Source organism: Oncorhynchus kisutch, linkage group LG16 (assembly GCF_002021735.2).
Source record: "Oncorhynchus kisutch isolate 150728-3 linkage group LG16, Okis_V2, whole genome shotgun sequence".
In the NCBI taxonomy this organism is placed as follows: Eukaryota; Metazoa; Chordata; class Actinopteri; order Salmoniformes; family Salmonidae; genus Oncorhynchus; species Oncorhynchus kisutch.
The window spans coordinates 10193923-10212394 of record NC_034189.2 but is presented as its reverse complement, the minus strand read 5'-3'; the positions used below and the strand labels follow the sequence as shown (position 1 = coordinate 10212394).

Here is an 18472-nt window from a genome sequence, read left to right as displayed (position 1 = left end):
ACACACACACACACACAAGCACCTGACCTGCTTGCGGAACACTCTGAACATTCCGTACTCATTCACCCCTCTCATTCACCCCTCTCATACACCCCTCTCATTCACCCCTCTCATTCACCCCTCTCATTCACCCCTCTCATTCACCCCTCTCATTCACCCCTCTCATTTACCCCTCTCATTCACCCCTCTCATTCACCCCTCTCATTCACCCCTCTCATACACCCCTCTCATTCACCCCTCTCATTTACCCCTCCATTCATCCCTCTCATTCACCCCTCTCATTTACCCCTCTCATTTACCCCTCTCATTCACCCCTCCATTCATCCCTCTCATTTACCCCTCTCATTCACCCCTCTCATACACCCCTCTCATTCACCCCTCTCATACACCCCTCTCATTTACCCCTCTCATTCACCCCTCTCATTTACCCCTCTCATTCATCCCTCTCATTTACCCCTCTCATTCACCCCTCTCATTCACCCCTCTCATACACCCCTCTCATTCACCCCTCTCATTTACCCCTCTCATTCATCCCTCTCATTTACCCCTCTCATTCACCCCTCTCATTCACCCCTCTCATTCACCCCTCTCATTTACCCCTCTCATTCACCCCTCTCATTCACCCCTCTCATTCACCCCTCTCATTTACCCCTCTCATTTACCCCTCTCATTCACCCCTCCATTAATCACTCTAATTTACTCCTCTCATTTACCCCTCCATTCACCCCTCTCATTCACCCCTCTCATTTACCCCTCTCATTCACCCCTCCATTCATCCCTCTCATTTACCCCTCTAATTTACCCCTCCATTCATCCCTCTCATTCACCCCTCTCATTTACCCCTCTCATTCACCCATCTCATTCACCCCTCCATTCACCCCTCCATTCACCCCTCTCATTCACCCCTCTCATTCACCCCTCCATTCACCCCTCTCATTTACCCCTCTCATTCATCCCTCTCATTCATCCCTCTCATTCACCCCTCTCATTCACCCCTCTCATTCACCCCTCCATTCACCCCTCTCATTCACCCCTCCATTCACCCCTCTCATTCACCCCTCTCATTCACCCCTCTCATTCACCCCTCTCATTCACCCCTCCATTCATCCCTCTCATTCATCCCTCTCATTCACCCCTCCATTCATCCCTCTCATTTACCCCTCTCATTCATCCCTCTCATTCATCCCTCTCATTCACCCCTCTCATTCATCCCACTCTTCCCGTTGCTCTCTTTTCATTAATTATTCCTGTTCAATCAATCAAATGTATTTTTTAAAGCCCTTTTTACATCATCCAATGTCACAAAGTGCTGTACAGAAACCCAGCCTAAAACCCCAAACAGCAAGCAATGCAGATGTAGAAGCACTTTGGCCAGGAAAAAACTCTGGAAAGTTAGGAATCTAGGAAGAAACCTAGAGAGGAACCGGGCTCTGAGGGGTGGTCAATCCTCTACTGTCTGTACTGGGTAGAGAGGAACCGGGCTCTGAGGGGTGGACTGTCCTCTACTGTCTGTAGTGGGTAGAGAAGAACCTGGCTCTGAGGGGTGGTCAGTCCTCTACTGTCTGTACTGGGTAGAGAGGAACCGGGCTCTGAGGGGTGGACTGTCCTCTACTGTCTGTACTGGGTAGAGAGGAACCGGGCTCTGAGGGGTGGACTGTCCTCTACTGTCTGTAGTGGGTAGAGAGGAACCAGGCTCTGAGGGGTGGTCAGTCCTCTACTGTCTGTACTGGGTAGAGAGGAACCGGGCTCTGAGGGGTGGACTGTCCTCTACTGTCTGTACTGGGTAGAGAGGAACCGGGCTCTGAGGGGTGGACTGTCCTCTACTGTCTGTACTGGGTAGAGAGGAACCGGGCTCTGAGGGGTGGTCAGTCCTCTACTGTCTGTACTGGGTAGAGAGGAACCAGGCTCTGAGGGGTGGTCAGTCCTCTACTGTCTGTACTGGGTAGAGAGGAACCAGGCTCTGAGGGGTGGTCAGTCCTCTACTGTCTGTACTGGGTAGAGAGGAACCGGGCTCTGAGGGGTGGACTGTCCTCTCTCACTCTCACTCCTTTTTCACCCCTTCTTATGTGTCTGGCATGCTGCCATGAAAGAGATTAAGGCCGATCCTCTCACAGACACACACACACACACAAAGCAGCTGAGAATGTGTTCATGGTGGACAGAGGGTGGGTTTCGCACACACAAGTGTCTGTCATTGGTATGCCTTTGATTGTGTTCGCCTAGTATCATGTTGTAAGCGTTGGTCACTGGAGTTTCCAAGAATATAAATAGATTAATACTACTAACTGTTTCTATTGGATATTCCTAGAAACCAGCAGTGTAATGTGCCATTTCTTGTTACCATATAAGTGACATGTATTTTTCCATTTTGTTTCAATGTTTTACACCAGCCATCTGTCACCATCCTTCGGTTTCTACAGTTTGTCATTTCCACCAAAACAAACGGTGATGATGGTTTGTTGTATCTGATATGTCGTTGTATTGACAGTCTTACGACCTGACGTAGCCCTTATGACAGGGCATTGTATTCCTTATGACAGGGCAATGTATTCCTTATGACAGGGCATTGTATTCCTTATGACAGGGCATTGTATTCCTTATGACAGGGCATTGTATTCCTTATGACAGGGCAATGTATTCCTTATGACAGGGCATTGTATTCCTTATGACAGGGCAATGTAGTCCTTATGAAAGGGCATTGTATTCCTTATGACAGGGCATTGTATTCCTTATGACAGGGCATTGTATTCCTTATGACAGGGCAATGTATTCCTTATGACAGGGCATTGTATTCCTTATGACAGGGCATTGTATTCCTTATGACAGGGCATTGTATTCCTTATGACAGGGCATTGTATTCCTTATGACAGGGCATTGTATTCCTTATGACAGGGCATTGTATTCCTTATGACAGGGCATTGTATTCCTTATGACAGGGCAATGTATTCCTTATGACAGGGCATTGTAGTTCTTATGACAGGGCAATGTAGTCCTTATGACAGGGCAATGTAGTCCTTATGACAGGGCATTGTCTTCCTTATGACAGGGCATTGTAGTCCTTATGACAGGGCATTGTAGTTCTTATGACAGGGCATTGTAGTCCTTATGACAGGGCAATGTAGTCCTTATGACAGGGCAATGTAGTCCTTATGACAGGGCAATGTAGTCCTTATGACAGGGCATTGTATTCCTTATGACAGGGCAATGTAGTCCTTATGACAGGGCAATGTAGTCCTTATGACAGGGCATTGTATTCCTTATGACAGGGCAATCTAGTCCTTATGACAGGGCATTGTATTCCTTATGAAGATGTAGTATGGTTGGGCAGTATACCGTATATACCGGAATCCGGGTTCTTTTTGAATATGCAATATTATGATTCGCAATATAATTAGGATATTTGTGCTTTTTAAATAAATGCCTGCCGTCAACTTGTGCACTAGGTAAATAGCTAAAGCAGAAAGCGTTTTTAAATTCACCTGTTTTTCATTTTGAAGCTTACCGGTAGTTAACCGGTAGTTAAACGGTAGTTAGTTACTTTCCGGTAGTTCCTCACAACAGTTGATATAGCTGTTGCTTCATAAGGTGAGTCACTCCTACTGCGTAACTGAATTTAGGTGATCAACTATACGGTATAATCTTACATTAAGTTAACTTGCCAAGAAGCCCCGTCTGGATCAAGAGCCTGTCAGCATTTTGCTGCAAACTGTGAGGAGCTAACGTTATAACTTTTTGAGCAGGGTTGTCTGTACATGCAATTAGTTTATGTTCGCTTGCGCTCGTTAGCATTTACCTAGCATCCGCAATGGGAATTCTTTAGTAGCTGTTAGCATTTACCTAGCATCTGCTATGGGAATTCCTTAGTACCTGTTATCATTTACCTAGCATCTGCTATGGGAATTCCTTAGTACCTGTTATCATTTACCTAGCATCTGCTATGGGAATTCCTTAGTACCTGTTATCATTTACCTAGCATCTGCTATGGGAATTCCTTAGTACCTGTTAGCATTTACCTAGCATCTGCTATGGGAATTCCTTAGTACCTGTTAGCATTTACCTAGCATCTGCTATGGGAATTCCTTAGTACCTGTTAGCATTTACCTAGCATCTGCTATGGGAATTCCTTAGTACCTGTTAGCATTTACCTAGCATCTGCTATGGGAATTCCTTAGTACCTGTTAGCATTTACCTAGCATCTGCTATGGGAATTCCTTAGTACCTGTTAGCATTTACCTAGCATCTGCTATGGGAATTCCTTAGTACCTGTTAGCATTTTTTTGCCGCTCAGTTATGTGCACCACCAGTAATACCGTATACCTCAGTATGGCACCGACACGGTATGAAAATCTGGACCAACCGTTATGTAGTCTTTATTATAGGGTTATGTAGCTCTTATGGTGTTACGAGCCCTTACAAAGAATATTATGTAGCCCTTGTGACAGGGTTAAATAACCCTTGTGGAGGTGTTGAGCAGCCTGTGTGGAGGTGTTATGTAGTCCTTATGAAGGTGTTATGTAGTCCTTATGAAGGTGTTATGTCCACAGGCAGCTCTGGAGGCCCTGGATGAACTGAACCTGTTTGGAGCCGGAGGAGGACCAGGGTCTGTAGTGCACGCTCTGGCTGACGATATACAGCACTGTCAGGTACACACACACACACACACACACACACACACACACACACACACACACACACACACACACACACACACATGCACGTATAGACACACATAATATTTTCCGTTATCCTTTATCAGAGTTAATAAACAAAAGTTAAAATTAACAGTAAATATTACACTTAATAAGTTCCAAAACAATAAAGACATTTTAAATGTCCTATTATGTCTTTATACAGTGTTGTAATGATGTGCAAATACAAACGGGAAAATAAATAAACATAAATATGGGTTGTATTTACAATGGTGTTTGCTCTTCACTGGTTGCCCTTTTCTTGTGGCAACAGGTCACAAATCTTGCTGCTGTGATGGCACACTGTGGAATTTCACCCAGTAGATATGGGAGTTTATCAAAATTGGGTTTGTTTTCAAATTCTTTGTAGATCTGTGTAATCTGAGGGAAATATGTGTCTCTAATATTCTCTCTCTCTCTCCCTCTCCCTCTCTCTCCTCAGTCCATCCTCAACTCCATGCTTCCCAGGGCATCTATGTCTAAAGAGGTGGATGCAGGTGTTCTGTCCATCATCTCGTACCCGGCCTTCGCTGTAGAGGACATCTCTATAGTCAACATCACCAAGGAGAAGATCATATCCAAACTACAGGTCAGGACACTGTTATGTCACCCTTATGACAGGGCTATGCAGTGTTCTGTCACCCTTATGACAGGGCTATGTAGTGTTTTGTCACCCTTATGACAGGGCTATGTAGTGTTTTGTCACCCTTATGACAGAGCTATGCAGTGTTATGTCACCCTTATGACAGGGCTATGCAGTGTTATGTCACCCTTATGACAGGGCTATGCAGTGTTATTTAACCCTTATGACAGGGCTATGCAGTGTTCTGTCACCCTTATGACAGGGCTATGCAGTGTTCTGTCACCCTTATGACAGAGCTATGCAGTGTTCTGTCACCCTTATGACAGGGCTATGCAGTGTTATGTCACCCTTATGACAGGGCTATGCAGTGTTATTTAACCCTTATGACAGGGCTATGCAGTGTTCTGTCACCCTTATGACAGGGCTATGCAGTGTTCTGTCACCCTTATGACAGGGCTATGCAGTGTTCTGTCACCCTTATGACAGGGCTATGTAGTGTTTTGTCACCCTTATGACAGGGCTATGTAGTGTTTTGTCACCCTTATGACAGAGCTATGCAGTGTTATGTCACCCTTATGACAGGGCTATGCAGTGTTATGTCACCCTTATGACAGGGCTATGCAGTGTTATTTAACCCTTATGACAGGGCTATGCAGTGTTCTGTCACCCTTATGACAGGGCTATGCAGTGTTCTGTCACCCTTATGACAGAGCTATGCAGTGTTCTGTCACCCTTATGACAGGGCTATGCAGTGTTATGTCACCCTTATGACAGGGCTATGCAGTGTTATTTAACCCTTATGACAGGGCTATGCAGTGTTCTGTCACCCTTATGACAGGGCTATGCAGTGTTCTGTCACCCTTATGACAGAGCTATATGCAGTGTTCTGTCACCCTTATGACAGGGCTATGCAGTGTTATGTCACCCTTATGACAGAGCTATGCAGTGTTCTGTCACCCTTATGACAGGGCTATGCAGTGTTCTGTCACCCTTATGACAGGGCTATGCAGTGTTATTTAACCCTTATGACAGGGCTATGCAGTGTTTTGTCACCCTTATGACAGAGCTTTGCACTGTTATGTCACCCTTATGACAGGGCTATGCACTGTTATGTCACCCTTATGACAGGGCTATGCAGTGTTATTTAACCCTTATGGCAGGGAAAATGGCATATATTATATGTTTTGTTATGTAACCCTTATGACATGGCTATGCAGTGTTACATACTATAATATAATCCTTATGACATGGCTATGCAGTGTTATGTACTTTAATGTAACCCTTATGACAGGGCTATGCAGTGTTACATACTATAATATAATCCTTATGACATGGCTATGCAGTGTTATGTACTTTAATGTAACCCTTATGACAGGGCTATGCAGTGTTATGTACTTTAATGTAACCCTTATGACAAGGTTATAAGGTTACAACACCAAGAAGAAGATGGTATCTGAACTGCAGGTCAGGGTCAGCCAGTGTCTCTCTTAGATTGTTATTGGTTAGGTTTGTCCCCTTCGTTTGATTTCCACGTGGGGCTCAAATCAACATTCAGGCCCTTTGTTATTTAAGTTGTCAATTTAAATCAAAGTTTGGCTGAGCATATTTACATTTTTCATCGCTCTCTTTCTCTTTTCTCAGGGTCGATATGGATGCTGTAGGTTTCTCAGGGATGGACACAAAACGCCTAAAGAGGTAAAAACATGCTCTCTCTCTCTCTCTCCATCTTTCTCTCTCTCTCTCTCTCTCTCCATCTTTCTCTCTATCATCTCTCTCTCCATCTTTCTCTCTCTCTCTCTTTCTCTCTCTCTCTCCATCTTTCTCTCTCTCTCTCCATCTTTCTCTCTCTCTCTCCATCTTTCTCTCTCTCTCTCTCCATCTTTCTCTCTCTCTGTCTCTCTCTCTCTCTCTCGGTCTCTCTCTCTCTCTCTCTCTCCATCTTTCTCTCTCACTCTCTCCATCTCTCATTAAAAATCCTACAATGTGATTTTCTGGATTTCATTTTCTCATTTTGTCCATCATAGTTGAAGTGAACCTATGAGGAAAATTACAGGCCTCTCTCATCTTTTTAAGTGGGAAAACTTGCACAATTGGTGGCTGACTAAATACTTTTTTGCCCCACTGTACCTTGCTTGCTCCTTGTTGAATATGCTCTCTCATCTCTCCATCCATGATGAGGTGACAGACGATCGTTGGGACCACTTAAAACAATCCTTGATTACCAGTATTTCAGAGCATACTGGCAGTTTTATTGACAATTTTGGCAGCTTTTCTCAAAGTATTGACAACTGACTAGCTAAGCCAAAACAACAAACAACATATCACTATTTATCTGAGAAGTCAGCTGTCAGCTTCAACGATGATTGATGACTAACTAGAAAATGGGAAGACTGTGTTACTATTAGGAGCCCAATCTCAATCCCAATTCACACCCCCTCTAAGATTAAAATTGGTGGATTGTTGTAACTATTGGTAGACAATTCATCTGCTTTTCTATCTGTGAGGGGAGTGAAGGCACTTGGCCACGGATATCAAGAAACGCCTCGAAATGAAAGAGCTAACAAACGACAGCAAGATGCCTCTCACTTCCAACAAGTTAAGAATAAGATATTGATTGCTTTTGCTACCTAAAATAAAATTAAAATTCTGAACTTGTGAAATTACTGCAATAATGTTAATATATTTTTTATTTTCATGTAATTTTGGCCAGCTAATACCCACTGACCAAACAGCATCGGAAAGAAAGTGTGATCCTGTTATGAACGTTATCTCCAGTGTACGACAAAATGACAATCCCATCTACTTGTATTCATAGCTAACTACATTGTTGATTGTAAATGATAACTTTATACTGCTACATTGCTAACTACTTTAGCTAGCTAATTATTCTGTGTCTAAACCAGCCTGATTTAATTGATTTGTAGCATGTTATCTTGAATTGGGTGAAGTCAGCTGCCACACGCGGGTCAGTGAAGTTTGAGCTAGCTTTTTCATGTTGGACATTCTAGCTAACGTTTAAAAAAAAAACTTGGATATTAACCATTTCCCTCAAGTAAACATACAATATAATTTACATTACCCTTAAAGTAAAGGGTTTAAAGTATCCAAAACAACTCAAATCTTTATTTCCACAAGGACTGATTTTCGTAGCATTTTGGATTTTTCCAACAATGAGTCGGTGCGACATCCACAGGTTCTCATGTCGCCTCACATCTCAGAAAAATAATAATTCTGGAACTGTACTTTGTTTTATTTCCCTCCTTTTCATCCGTCCATCTGCTATTGTTTTCTCTCCATAATTCTGTGGTTCTGTTCCCTCTCTCCTTTTCATCCGTCCATCTGCAATTGTTCTCTCTCCATAATTCTGTGGTTCTGTTCCCTCCCTCCTTTTCATCCGTCCATCTGCTATTGTTCTCTCTCCATAATTCTGTGGTTCTGTTCCCTCTCTCCTTTTCATCCGTCCATCTGCTTTTGTTTTCTCTCCATAATTCTGTGGTTCTGTTCCCTCTCTCCTTTTCATCCGTCCATCTGCTATTGTTTTCTCTCCATAATTCTGTGGTTCTGTTCCCTCTCTCCTTTTCATCCGTCCATCTGCAATTGTTCTCTCTCCATAATTCTGTGGTTCTGTTCCCTCTCTCCTTTTCATCTGTCCATCTGCAATTGTTCTCTCTCCATAATTCTGTGGTTCTGTTCCCTCCCTCCTTTTCATCCGTCCATCTGCTATTGTTTTCTCTCCATAATTCTGTGGTTCTGTTCCCTCCCTCCTTTTCATCCGTCCATCTGCAATTGTTCTCTCTCCATAATTCTGTGGTTCTGTTCCCTCCCTCCTTTTCATCCGTCCATCTGCTATTGTTTTCTCTCCATAAGTCTGTGGTTCTGTTCCCCCCCTCCCGTCCCAGGACCCTAACCGTCTATACTATGAGTCTGCTGAGCTGAAGCTCTTTGAGAACATAGAGTGTGAATGGCCCCTGTTCTGGACCTACCTCATACTGGATGGCGTCTTCACCAACAGCCCAGAACAGGTGGCTATATAGCGGGTTAAATAATACTACTAATAATTAGGGGGTGCTTATATAGTCCTGTTTCACTGTATGTACAAGTGGGGTAACCTGTACGTGTGGAATGGAAATGTGTTTTTGTGTTTTTTGCCTTGCTCAAGGGCAGAACGATGCCTTCATAGCATTACCTTGACCTGTCATGTCTCTGTTTGTAAACCGCTCAGGTCCAGGAGTACAAGGATGCTCTGGAGGGGATTCTGATCAAACAGAAAGACGGGATCTGTCTACTTCCAGAGCTCTACAGTGTTCCACCTGATAGGGTAAGACTGGAAGGCCAGGGTGTAGTGGTGGCTTAATGGAACCTTCACAACATTTCCCAGAAGTCCTGGTTGGTAGATTCCCGGAATGGGAAGGGAATAAGCAGGAAGGAACTCCATAATCCTCAACACACCTGGGAGTGTAGCAAAGCCTAATCACACACGTGAACACATGTGGTTTATTACAGGTGGATGAGGAGTATGTAAACCCCCACTCTGTGGAGAGGGTCCCTCTGGGGAAGCTCCCTCTAAAGTGGGGTCAGTCCCTTTACGTTCTGGGAAGTCTACTGGCAGAGGTGAGACGTCACACACTACACTAGCTAGTGTATACTATACTACACACACTACACTAGCTAGTGTATACTATACTACACACACTACACTAGCTAGTGTATACTATACTACACTAGCTAGTGTACACTATACTACACACACTACACTAGCTAGTGTATACTATACTACACACACTACACTAGCTAGTGTATACTACACACACTACACTAGCTAGTGTATACTATACTACACACACTACACTAGCTAGTGTATACTATACTACACTAGCTAGTGTACACTATACTACACACACTACACTAGCTAGTGTATACTATACTACACACACTACACTAGCTAGTGTATACTATACTACACACACTACACTAGCTAGTGTATACTATACTACACTAGCTAGTGTACACTATACTACACACACTACACTAGCTAGTGTATACTATACTACACACACTACACTAGCTAGTGTATACTATACTACACACACTACACTAGCTAGTGTATACTATACTACACACTACACTAGCTAGTGTATACTATACTACACACACTACACTAGCTAGTGTATACTATACTACACTAGCTAGTGTACACTATACTACACACACTACACTAGCTAGTGTATACTATACTACACACACTACACTAGCTAGTGTATACTACACACACTACACTAGCTAGTGTACACTATACTACACACACTACACTAGCTAGTGTACACTATACTACACTAGCTAGTGTACACTATACTACACACACTACACTAGCTAGTGTATACTATACTACACACACTACACTAGCTAGTGTAGACTATACTACACACACTACACTAGCTAGTGTACACTATACTACACACACTACACTAGCTAGTGTACACTATACTACACACACTACACTAGCTAGTGTACACTATACTACACTAGCTAGTGTACACTATACTACACACACTACACTAGCTAGTGTATACTATACTACACACACTACACTAGCTAGTGTATACTATACTACACTAGCTAGTGTAGACTATACTACACACACTACACTAGCTAGTGTACACTATACTACACACACTACACTAGCTAGTGTACACTATACTACACACACTACACTAGCTAGTGTATACTATACTACACTAGCTAGTGTACACTATACTACACACACTACACTAGCTAGTGTATACTATACTACACACACTACACTAGCTAGTGTATACTATACTACACACTACACTAGCTAGTGTACACTATACTACACACACTACACTAGCTAGTGTACACTATACTACACACACACTACACTAGCTAGTGTATACTATACTACACACACTACACTAGCTAGTGTACACTATACTACACACACTACACTAGCTAGTGTACACTATACTACACACACTACACTAGCTAGTGTATACTATACTACACTCACTACACTAGCTAGTGTACACTATACTACACACACTACACTAGCTAGTGTACACTATACTACACACACTACACTAGCTAGTGTATTCAACACTACTCACTACACTAGCTAGTGTATACTATACTACACACACTACACTAGCTAGTGTACACTATACTACACTAGCTAGTGTACACTATACTACACTAGCTAGTGTATTCAACACACACTACATTAGCTAGTGTACACTATACTACACTAGCTAGTGTATACTACACTACACACACTACACTTGCTAGTGTATGCTACACACACTACATTAGCTAGTGTACACTATACTACACTAGCTAGTGTATACTACACACACTACACTTGCTAGTGTATACTACACACACTACACTTGCTAGTGTATACTACACACACTACACTTGCTAGTGTATACTACACACACTACACTAGCTAGTGTACACTACACACACTACATTAGCTAGTGTATGCTACACATACTACACTAGCTAGTGTACACTACACACACTACATTAGCTAGTGTATGCTACACATACTACACTAGCTAGTGTATGCTACACACACTACATTAGCTAGTTAGTGTATGCTAGTTAGTGTATGCTACACACTACACTAGCTAGTGTACACTATACTACAAACGCTACACTAGCTAGTGTACACTATACTACAAATGCTAAAATAGCTGGTGACTAACTGCCATTGGGTGATAAAGTCCTCTCTCCAGTATTGTATGGTAAAGCTTTGGCCTCTCTCTGTGTTCTACAGGGTTTCCTGGCCCCTGGAGAGATAGATCCTCTCAACCGACGTTTCTCCACCATCCCCAAGCCAGACGTGGTGGTGCAGGGTGAGACCTGAAAGCTACATACTGAAAAATATGTCTATGTGTGATAAAAGCATCTGCTAAAGGACCATATTTAATGGCCAGTTTATACTTGGTCTAACAACATGACTGTAGACAATTACAATCTGACAGGTAATTTATACTCGTGTGGAGTGTTGATCGTCGCTGTGACTGGCGGTTTCCTTGTCGTGGTTACTAGTTACTACAGCAACAAGACCAAATCCATCTGTGACAAGGTGGTGCAGGAGTTCTACAATTCTCTTATAGAATGACCTACTTTTATTTTGTCACATTCACAACCGTAAGGTATTTTCTGGAAGCTCGCCATCTTTACCTGATGTGGGTTAATTTTTCTGTGATAATGAAAATAAAATTAGCTGAAGTTATAGTCTTGGTCATTATTTGAACTGGTTAGCCAGCTAGCTAGCTAAAAATGAACCAAAATATTGTTTAGAAAGTTGCTTGTAGTTGACATTTTACTTAATTTTTTAACTGATGGGTTTATAGGCGTAAAAATAGAGCAAGTATGCTATTCGGAGCACCGGGCTGCTGATGTCGGACAAGAATAGAATGTTTATGATGTCGCTATGGCAACTGTCTACAGACATGTCGATAGATCAACTGTAAACCAGCCTTAATAAATACTGTATACTGAATGTTGCTATTGAATATATATACAGTTTGGACACCACCTCATTCAAGGGTTTTTCTTTATTTGGACTATTTTCTACATTGTAGAATAATAGTGAAGACATAAACTATGAAATAACACATGGAATCATGTAGAAAACCAATTAAACAAATCAAAATATATTTTATATTTGAGATTTTTCAAAGTAGCCACCCTTTGCCTTGACAGCTTTGCACACTCTTGGCATTCTCTCAACCAGCTTCATGAGGTCGTCACCTGGAATGCATTTCAATTAACAGGTGTGCCTTCTTAAAAGTTAATTTGTGGAATTTCTTTCCTTCTTAATGCGCTTGAGCCAATCAGTTGTGTTGTGACAAGGTAGGGGTGGTATACAAAGATAGACCTATTTGGTAAAAGACGAAGTCTATATTAAGCTCAAATAAGCAAAGAGAAACGACAGTCCATCATTACTTCAAGATGTGAAGGTCAGTCAATACGGAACATTTCAAGAACTTTGAAAGTTTCTTCAAGGGCAGTCGCAAAAACCATCAAGCGCTATGATGAAACTGGCTCTCATGAGGACCGCCACAGGAAAGGAAGACCCAGAGTTACCTCTGCTGCAGAGGATAACTTCATTAGAGTTAACTGCACCTCAGTGGTTTGGGATGAGTTGGACCGCAGAGTGAAGGAAAAGCAGCACATGTGGATTGTTGGAAAATCATTCCAGGTGAAGCTGGTTGAGAGAATGCCAAGTGTGCAAAGTTGTCAAGGCAAAGGGTAGCTACTTTGTTTAACACTTTTTTGCTTACTGCCTGATTCCATATGTATTATTTCATAGTTTTGATGTCTACAATGTAGAAAATAGTAAAAATAAATACAAATCTTGAATGAGTAGATGTCAGCTTTTGAGTGTTACTGTTTATATTTATTTATTAAGCATTTTTAAAAGTTTGTTGCAATCATCTCATAACATACTTGTTTACGGAAGAACCCCACCCCCTAACAGTCAAAAACATTTTACAGAGAAAATGACATATTTCTAGCTATTTAATAGTGAAATAAGTCAGTCATAACTCCTATGTTTTTTCCCATCTTTTTTTTATCTTCCTCTTCCTGTAGTGTCTATCCTGGCAGAGAACGAGGAGATCCAGGAGTTGTTGATGAAGAATGGGATAGAAGTGGAGACGATAGCTGACATACACCCCATCCATGTCCAACCTGCTAGAGTCCTCAGCCACATTTACGCACGACTCGGTAAACAGAGAGGGAAGGAAGGGAGAAAGTTAGGGAAGAATGGGATAGAGGTAGAGACAGTAGCTGACACCCCATCCATGTCCAACCTGCTAGAGTCCTCAGCCACATTTACGCACGACTCGGTAAACAGAGAGGGAAGGAAGGGAGAAAGTTAGGGAAGAATGGGATAGAGGTAGAGACAGTAGCTGACACCCCATCCACGTCCAACCTGCTAGAGTCCTCAGCCACATTTACGTACGACTCGGTAAACAGAGAGGGAAGGAAGGGAGAAAGTTAGGGAAGAATGGGATAGAGATGGAGACAGTAGCTGACACACCCCATCCACGTCCAACCTGCTAGAGTCCTCAGCCACATTTACGTACGACTCTGTAAACAGAGTGGGAAGGAAGGGAGAAAGTTAGGGAAGAATGGGATAGAGATGGAGACAGTAGCTGACACACCCCATCCAAGTCCAACCTGCTAGAGTCCTCAGCCACATTTACGTACGACTCTGTAAACAGAGAGGGAAGGAAGGGAGAAAGTTAGGGAAGAATGGGATAGAGGTAGAGACAGTAGCTGACACACCCCATCCACGTCCAACCTGCTAGGGTCCTCAGCCACATTTATGTATAACTCGGTAATAAATCTTTCACTACAAAAAAGTTTTTGACGGCAAGAAAATAACATTACAAAATAAAAAACTGGTGAGCTATTGGAAGCCACTTCTACACCTGGCGGTGTCGGACAGTTTCCCGGACCCTAATCCTAGACTAAAAAGCATGCTGAATATCAAATCAAATTGTATTTGTCACATGCGCAGAATACAACAGGTTTCACCTTACAGTGAAATGCTTACTTACAAAGTAACAAAAAATTTAAGAGCAGCAGTAAAATAACAATAGCGAGGCTATGTACAAGGGGTACCGGTACAGAGGCCATGTGCGGGGGTACAGGTTAGTCGAGGTAATTGAGGTAATGTGTACATGTAGGTACAGTTATTAAAGTGACTATGCATAGATAATAACAGACTAGCAGCAGTGTAAAAAGGGGGGGGGGGGTTCGGCAATACAGATAGTCTGGGTAGCCATTTGATTGGATGTTCAGGAGTCTTATGGCTTGGGGGTAGAAGCGGTTTAGAAGCCTCCTGGACCTAGACTTGGTGCTCCAGCACCACTTGCCATGCGGTAGCAGAGAGAACAGTCTATGACCAGGGTGGCTGGAGTCTTTGACCATTTTTAAGGCCTCCCTCTGACACCGCCTGGTCAAGAGGTCCTGGATGGCAGGAAGCTTGGCTACAGTGATTTACTGGGCCATACTCACTACCCTCTGTAGTGCCTTACGTTCAGAGGCCAAGCAGTTGCTGCACCAGGCAGTGTTGCAACCAATCAGGATGCTCTCGATGGTGCAGCTGTAGAACCTTTTGAGGATCTGAGGACCCATGCCAAATCTCGTCAGTCTCCTGAGGGGGAATAGGTTTTATTGTGCCTTCTTCGCGACTGTCTTGGTGTGCTTGGACCATGTTAGTTTGTTGGTGATGTGGATACCAAGGAACTTGAAGCTCTCAACCCTGCTCCTCTAAAGCCCCGTCAATGAGAATGGGAACGTGATCAGTTCTCCTTTTCATGTAGTCCACGGTCATCTCCTTTGTCTTGATCACGTTGAGGGAGAGGTTGTTGTCCTGGCACCACACGACCAGGTCTCTGACCTCTTCCCTATAGGCTGTCTCATCGTTGTCGGTAACCAGAGACTGGGGCTGACTGGTAGACCCTACAGGAGGATTGGATGTCTAGGAACTTCTAAGTTCTATGTCATCCACAACACCATATTTGCCTTCATACCACAGGTAGATACAGTACCATTTTGTGTGTGTGTACTTCTTACCTTTTCACTGTTGTGTTATCTACTAACTTAATGATGGTGTTGGAGTCATGCCTGGCCGTGAAGTAATGAGTTGACAGGGAGTACAGGAGGGGACTGAGCACGCAGCCCTGAGGGGCCCCCGTGTTGAGGATCAGCGTGGCGATGTGTTGTTACCTAGCCTTACCACGTGGGGGCGGTCCGTCAGGAAGTCCAGGATCCAGTTGCAGAGGGAGGTGTTTAGTCCCAGGGTCCTTAGCTTAGTGATGAGCTTTGAGGGCACTTTGGTGTTGAATGCTGAGCTGTAGTCAATGAATAGCATTCTCACATAGGTGTTCCTTTTGTCCAGGTGGGAAAGGGCAGTGTGGAGTGCAATAGAGATTGCATCATCTGTGGATCTGTTGGTGCGGTATGTAAATTGGAGTGGGTCCAGGGTCTCTGGGACAATGGTGTTGATGTGAGCCATGAACAGCCTTTCAAAGCACTTCATGGCTACAAATGTGAGTGCTACTGGTCGGTAGTCATTCATGCAGGTTACCTTAGTGTTTACCTTAGTGTTCTTGGGCACAGGGACTATGGTGGTCTGCTTGAAGCATGTTTGTATTACAGACACAGACAGGGAGAGGTTGAAAATGTCAGTGAAGACACTTGCTAGTTGGTCAGCGCATACTCGGAGTACACGTCCTGGTAATCCGTCTGGCCCTGCGGCCTTGTGAATGTTGATCTGTCTAAAGGTCTTACTCTCATCGATCTGTACTCTTCCTCTTCTTCAGGACGTAACCAGAGACTGGGGCTGACTGGTAGACCCTACAGGAGGATTGGATGTCTAGGAACTTCTAAATTCTATGTCATCCGCAACACCATATTTGCCTTCACACCACAGGTAGATACAGTACCATTTTGTGTGTGTGTATTTCTTACCTTTTCAGGACCCCAATGTCCTAACATTTCACCTGAATGTCCTGACAAGGTAGGAAAACAACAACAACAAGTCAGGTTGTTTTTCATGTCCTGAATTTGTTCAAATGCTATTTTAAGGTTAAGTTAAGGGAAATTTTTTTTGACCATTAAGAATTATTTTTTCCCTAACACTGAACCTAACTCTACTCCAAATCCTTAATCCTAACTTTAACTCTTAACCCTAAAGGTGTGTAAAAGCTGAAGCTACCAAAACTATTAGACATGGTGAACCAGAACAATGAATATAAACTATATTGTAAGACCTGATCACCTATAGCATGTGGTCTACCTACCTATAGCATGTGGTCTACCTACCTATAGCATGTGGTCTACCTACCTATAGCATGTAGTCTGTCTACCTATAGCATGTAGTCTACCTACCTATAGAATGTAGTCTACCTACCTATAGAATGTAGTCTACCTACCTATAGCATGTAGTCTACCTACCTATAGCATGTAGTCTTCCTACCTATAATATGTAGTCTAGCTATAGCCAAATGTAGGCTAGCTATAGCATGTCGCCTAGCTATTGTATAGCATGTCGCCTAGCTATTGTATAGCATGTCGCCTAGCTATAGCATAGCATGTCGCCTAGCTATAGCATAGCATGTCGCCTAGCTATAGCATAGCATGTCGCCTAGCTATAGCATAGCTTGTCGCCTAGCTATAGCATAGCATGCCGCCTAGCTATAGCATAGCATGTCGCCTAGCTATAGCATAGCATGTCGCCTAGCTATAGCATAGCATGTCGCCTAGCTATAGCATAGCATGTCGCCTAGCTATAGCATAGCATGTCGCCTAGCTATAGTATAGCATGTCGCCTAGCTATTGTATAACATGTCGCGTAGCTATAGCATGTAGCCTACCTATAGCCAAATGAGTGTAATATTTTCCAGATGTAGCTTAGGCTACTTTTATTCTGGTAAAACACCATTTTCAACAGCACATTTGATAATATTAACCTAACAAATTACATTGGTTGTCATTCAACCTATTAAGCCTAATATTTCGCAAGGCATTTTAAAAACATTTGAATGCTGAAGGTGACGCACAGATGTGCCAGATCAGGAATAGGCCTACCTCTCGTAGGTCAGCGAGAGAAGCTGTACACAGAGCACAGTTTGACTCGGCTACTGATATTACCTGGGGTTGTTAGGCAAGAAAAATGATTTGTAGATCAATGACTGTCAACCCAATTACATTCGTAGTTCGACACTGAAGTAGAGGACACAGTTGTCACAAGATGAGGGGTATTTTCGGAAGGTAGAAAGTAATTTAAGCAAAACATTTTAGTGAACCGGCGATTCGTAATGTTTTGAATGATTTTCTGACCGATGCATGGTTACATTAGTGGTCCTATCGACTGATGCATGGTTACATTAGTGGTCCTATCGACCGATGCATGGTTACATTAGTGGTCCTATCGACCGATGCATGGTTACATTAGTGGTCCTATCGACCGATGCATGGTTACATTAGTGGTCCTATCGACCGATGCATGGTTACATTAGTGGTCCTATCGACCGATGCACACACAACTTTTAACATAACTTTTGAACTGGGGACTGATGAGTGTCCTTACATCCCTAATGACTTTCTAGGATCATTTCATCGTTCAAATGCTCCTTTATTTGGATATCACTATAGA

The 18472-nt window shown here is 43.0% G+C and overlaps 1 protein-coding gene across 2 annotated transcripts in view; it reads left to right on the top strand.

The window, feature by feature from the left end:
• The window catches only part of phka1a (phosphorylase kinase, alpha 1a (muscle)), a 57291-nt gene that overhangs the window by 17072 nt on the left and 21747 nt on the right, over nt 1–18472 (top strand). For both annotated transcript variants that reach the window (XM_031791768.1, XM_031791767.1), the window contains exons 8-16: nt 4545–4643; nt 5131–5277; nt 6913–6966; nt 9171–9293; nt 9494–9589; nt 9775–9882; nt 12068–12146; nt 13894–14028; nt 16638–16747. In XM_031791768.1, coding sequence (XP_031647628.1) covers nt 4545–4643; nt 5131–5277; nt 6913–6966; nt 9171–9293; nt 9494–9589; nt 9775–9882; nt 12068–12146; nt 13894–14028; nt 16638–16747 — 951 coding nt within the window. The remainder of the gene's footprint in view (nt 1–4544; nt 4644–5130; nt 5278–6912; nt 6967–9170; nt 9294–9493; nt 9590–9774; nt 9883–12067; nt 12147–13893; nt 14029–16637; nt 16748–18472) is intronic.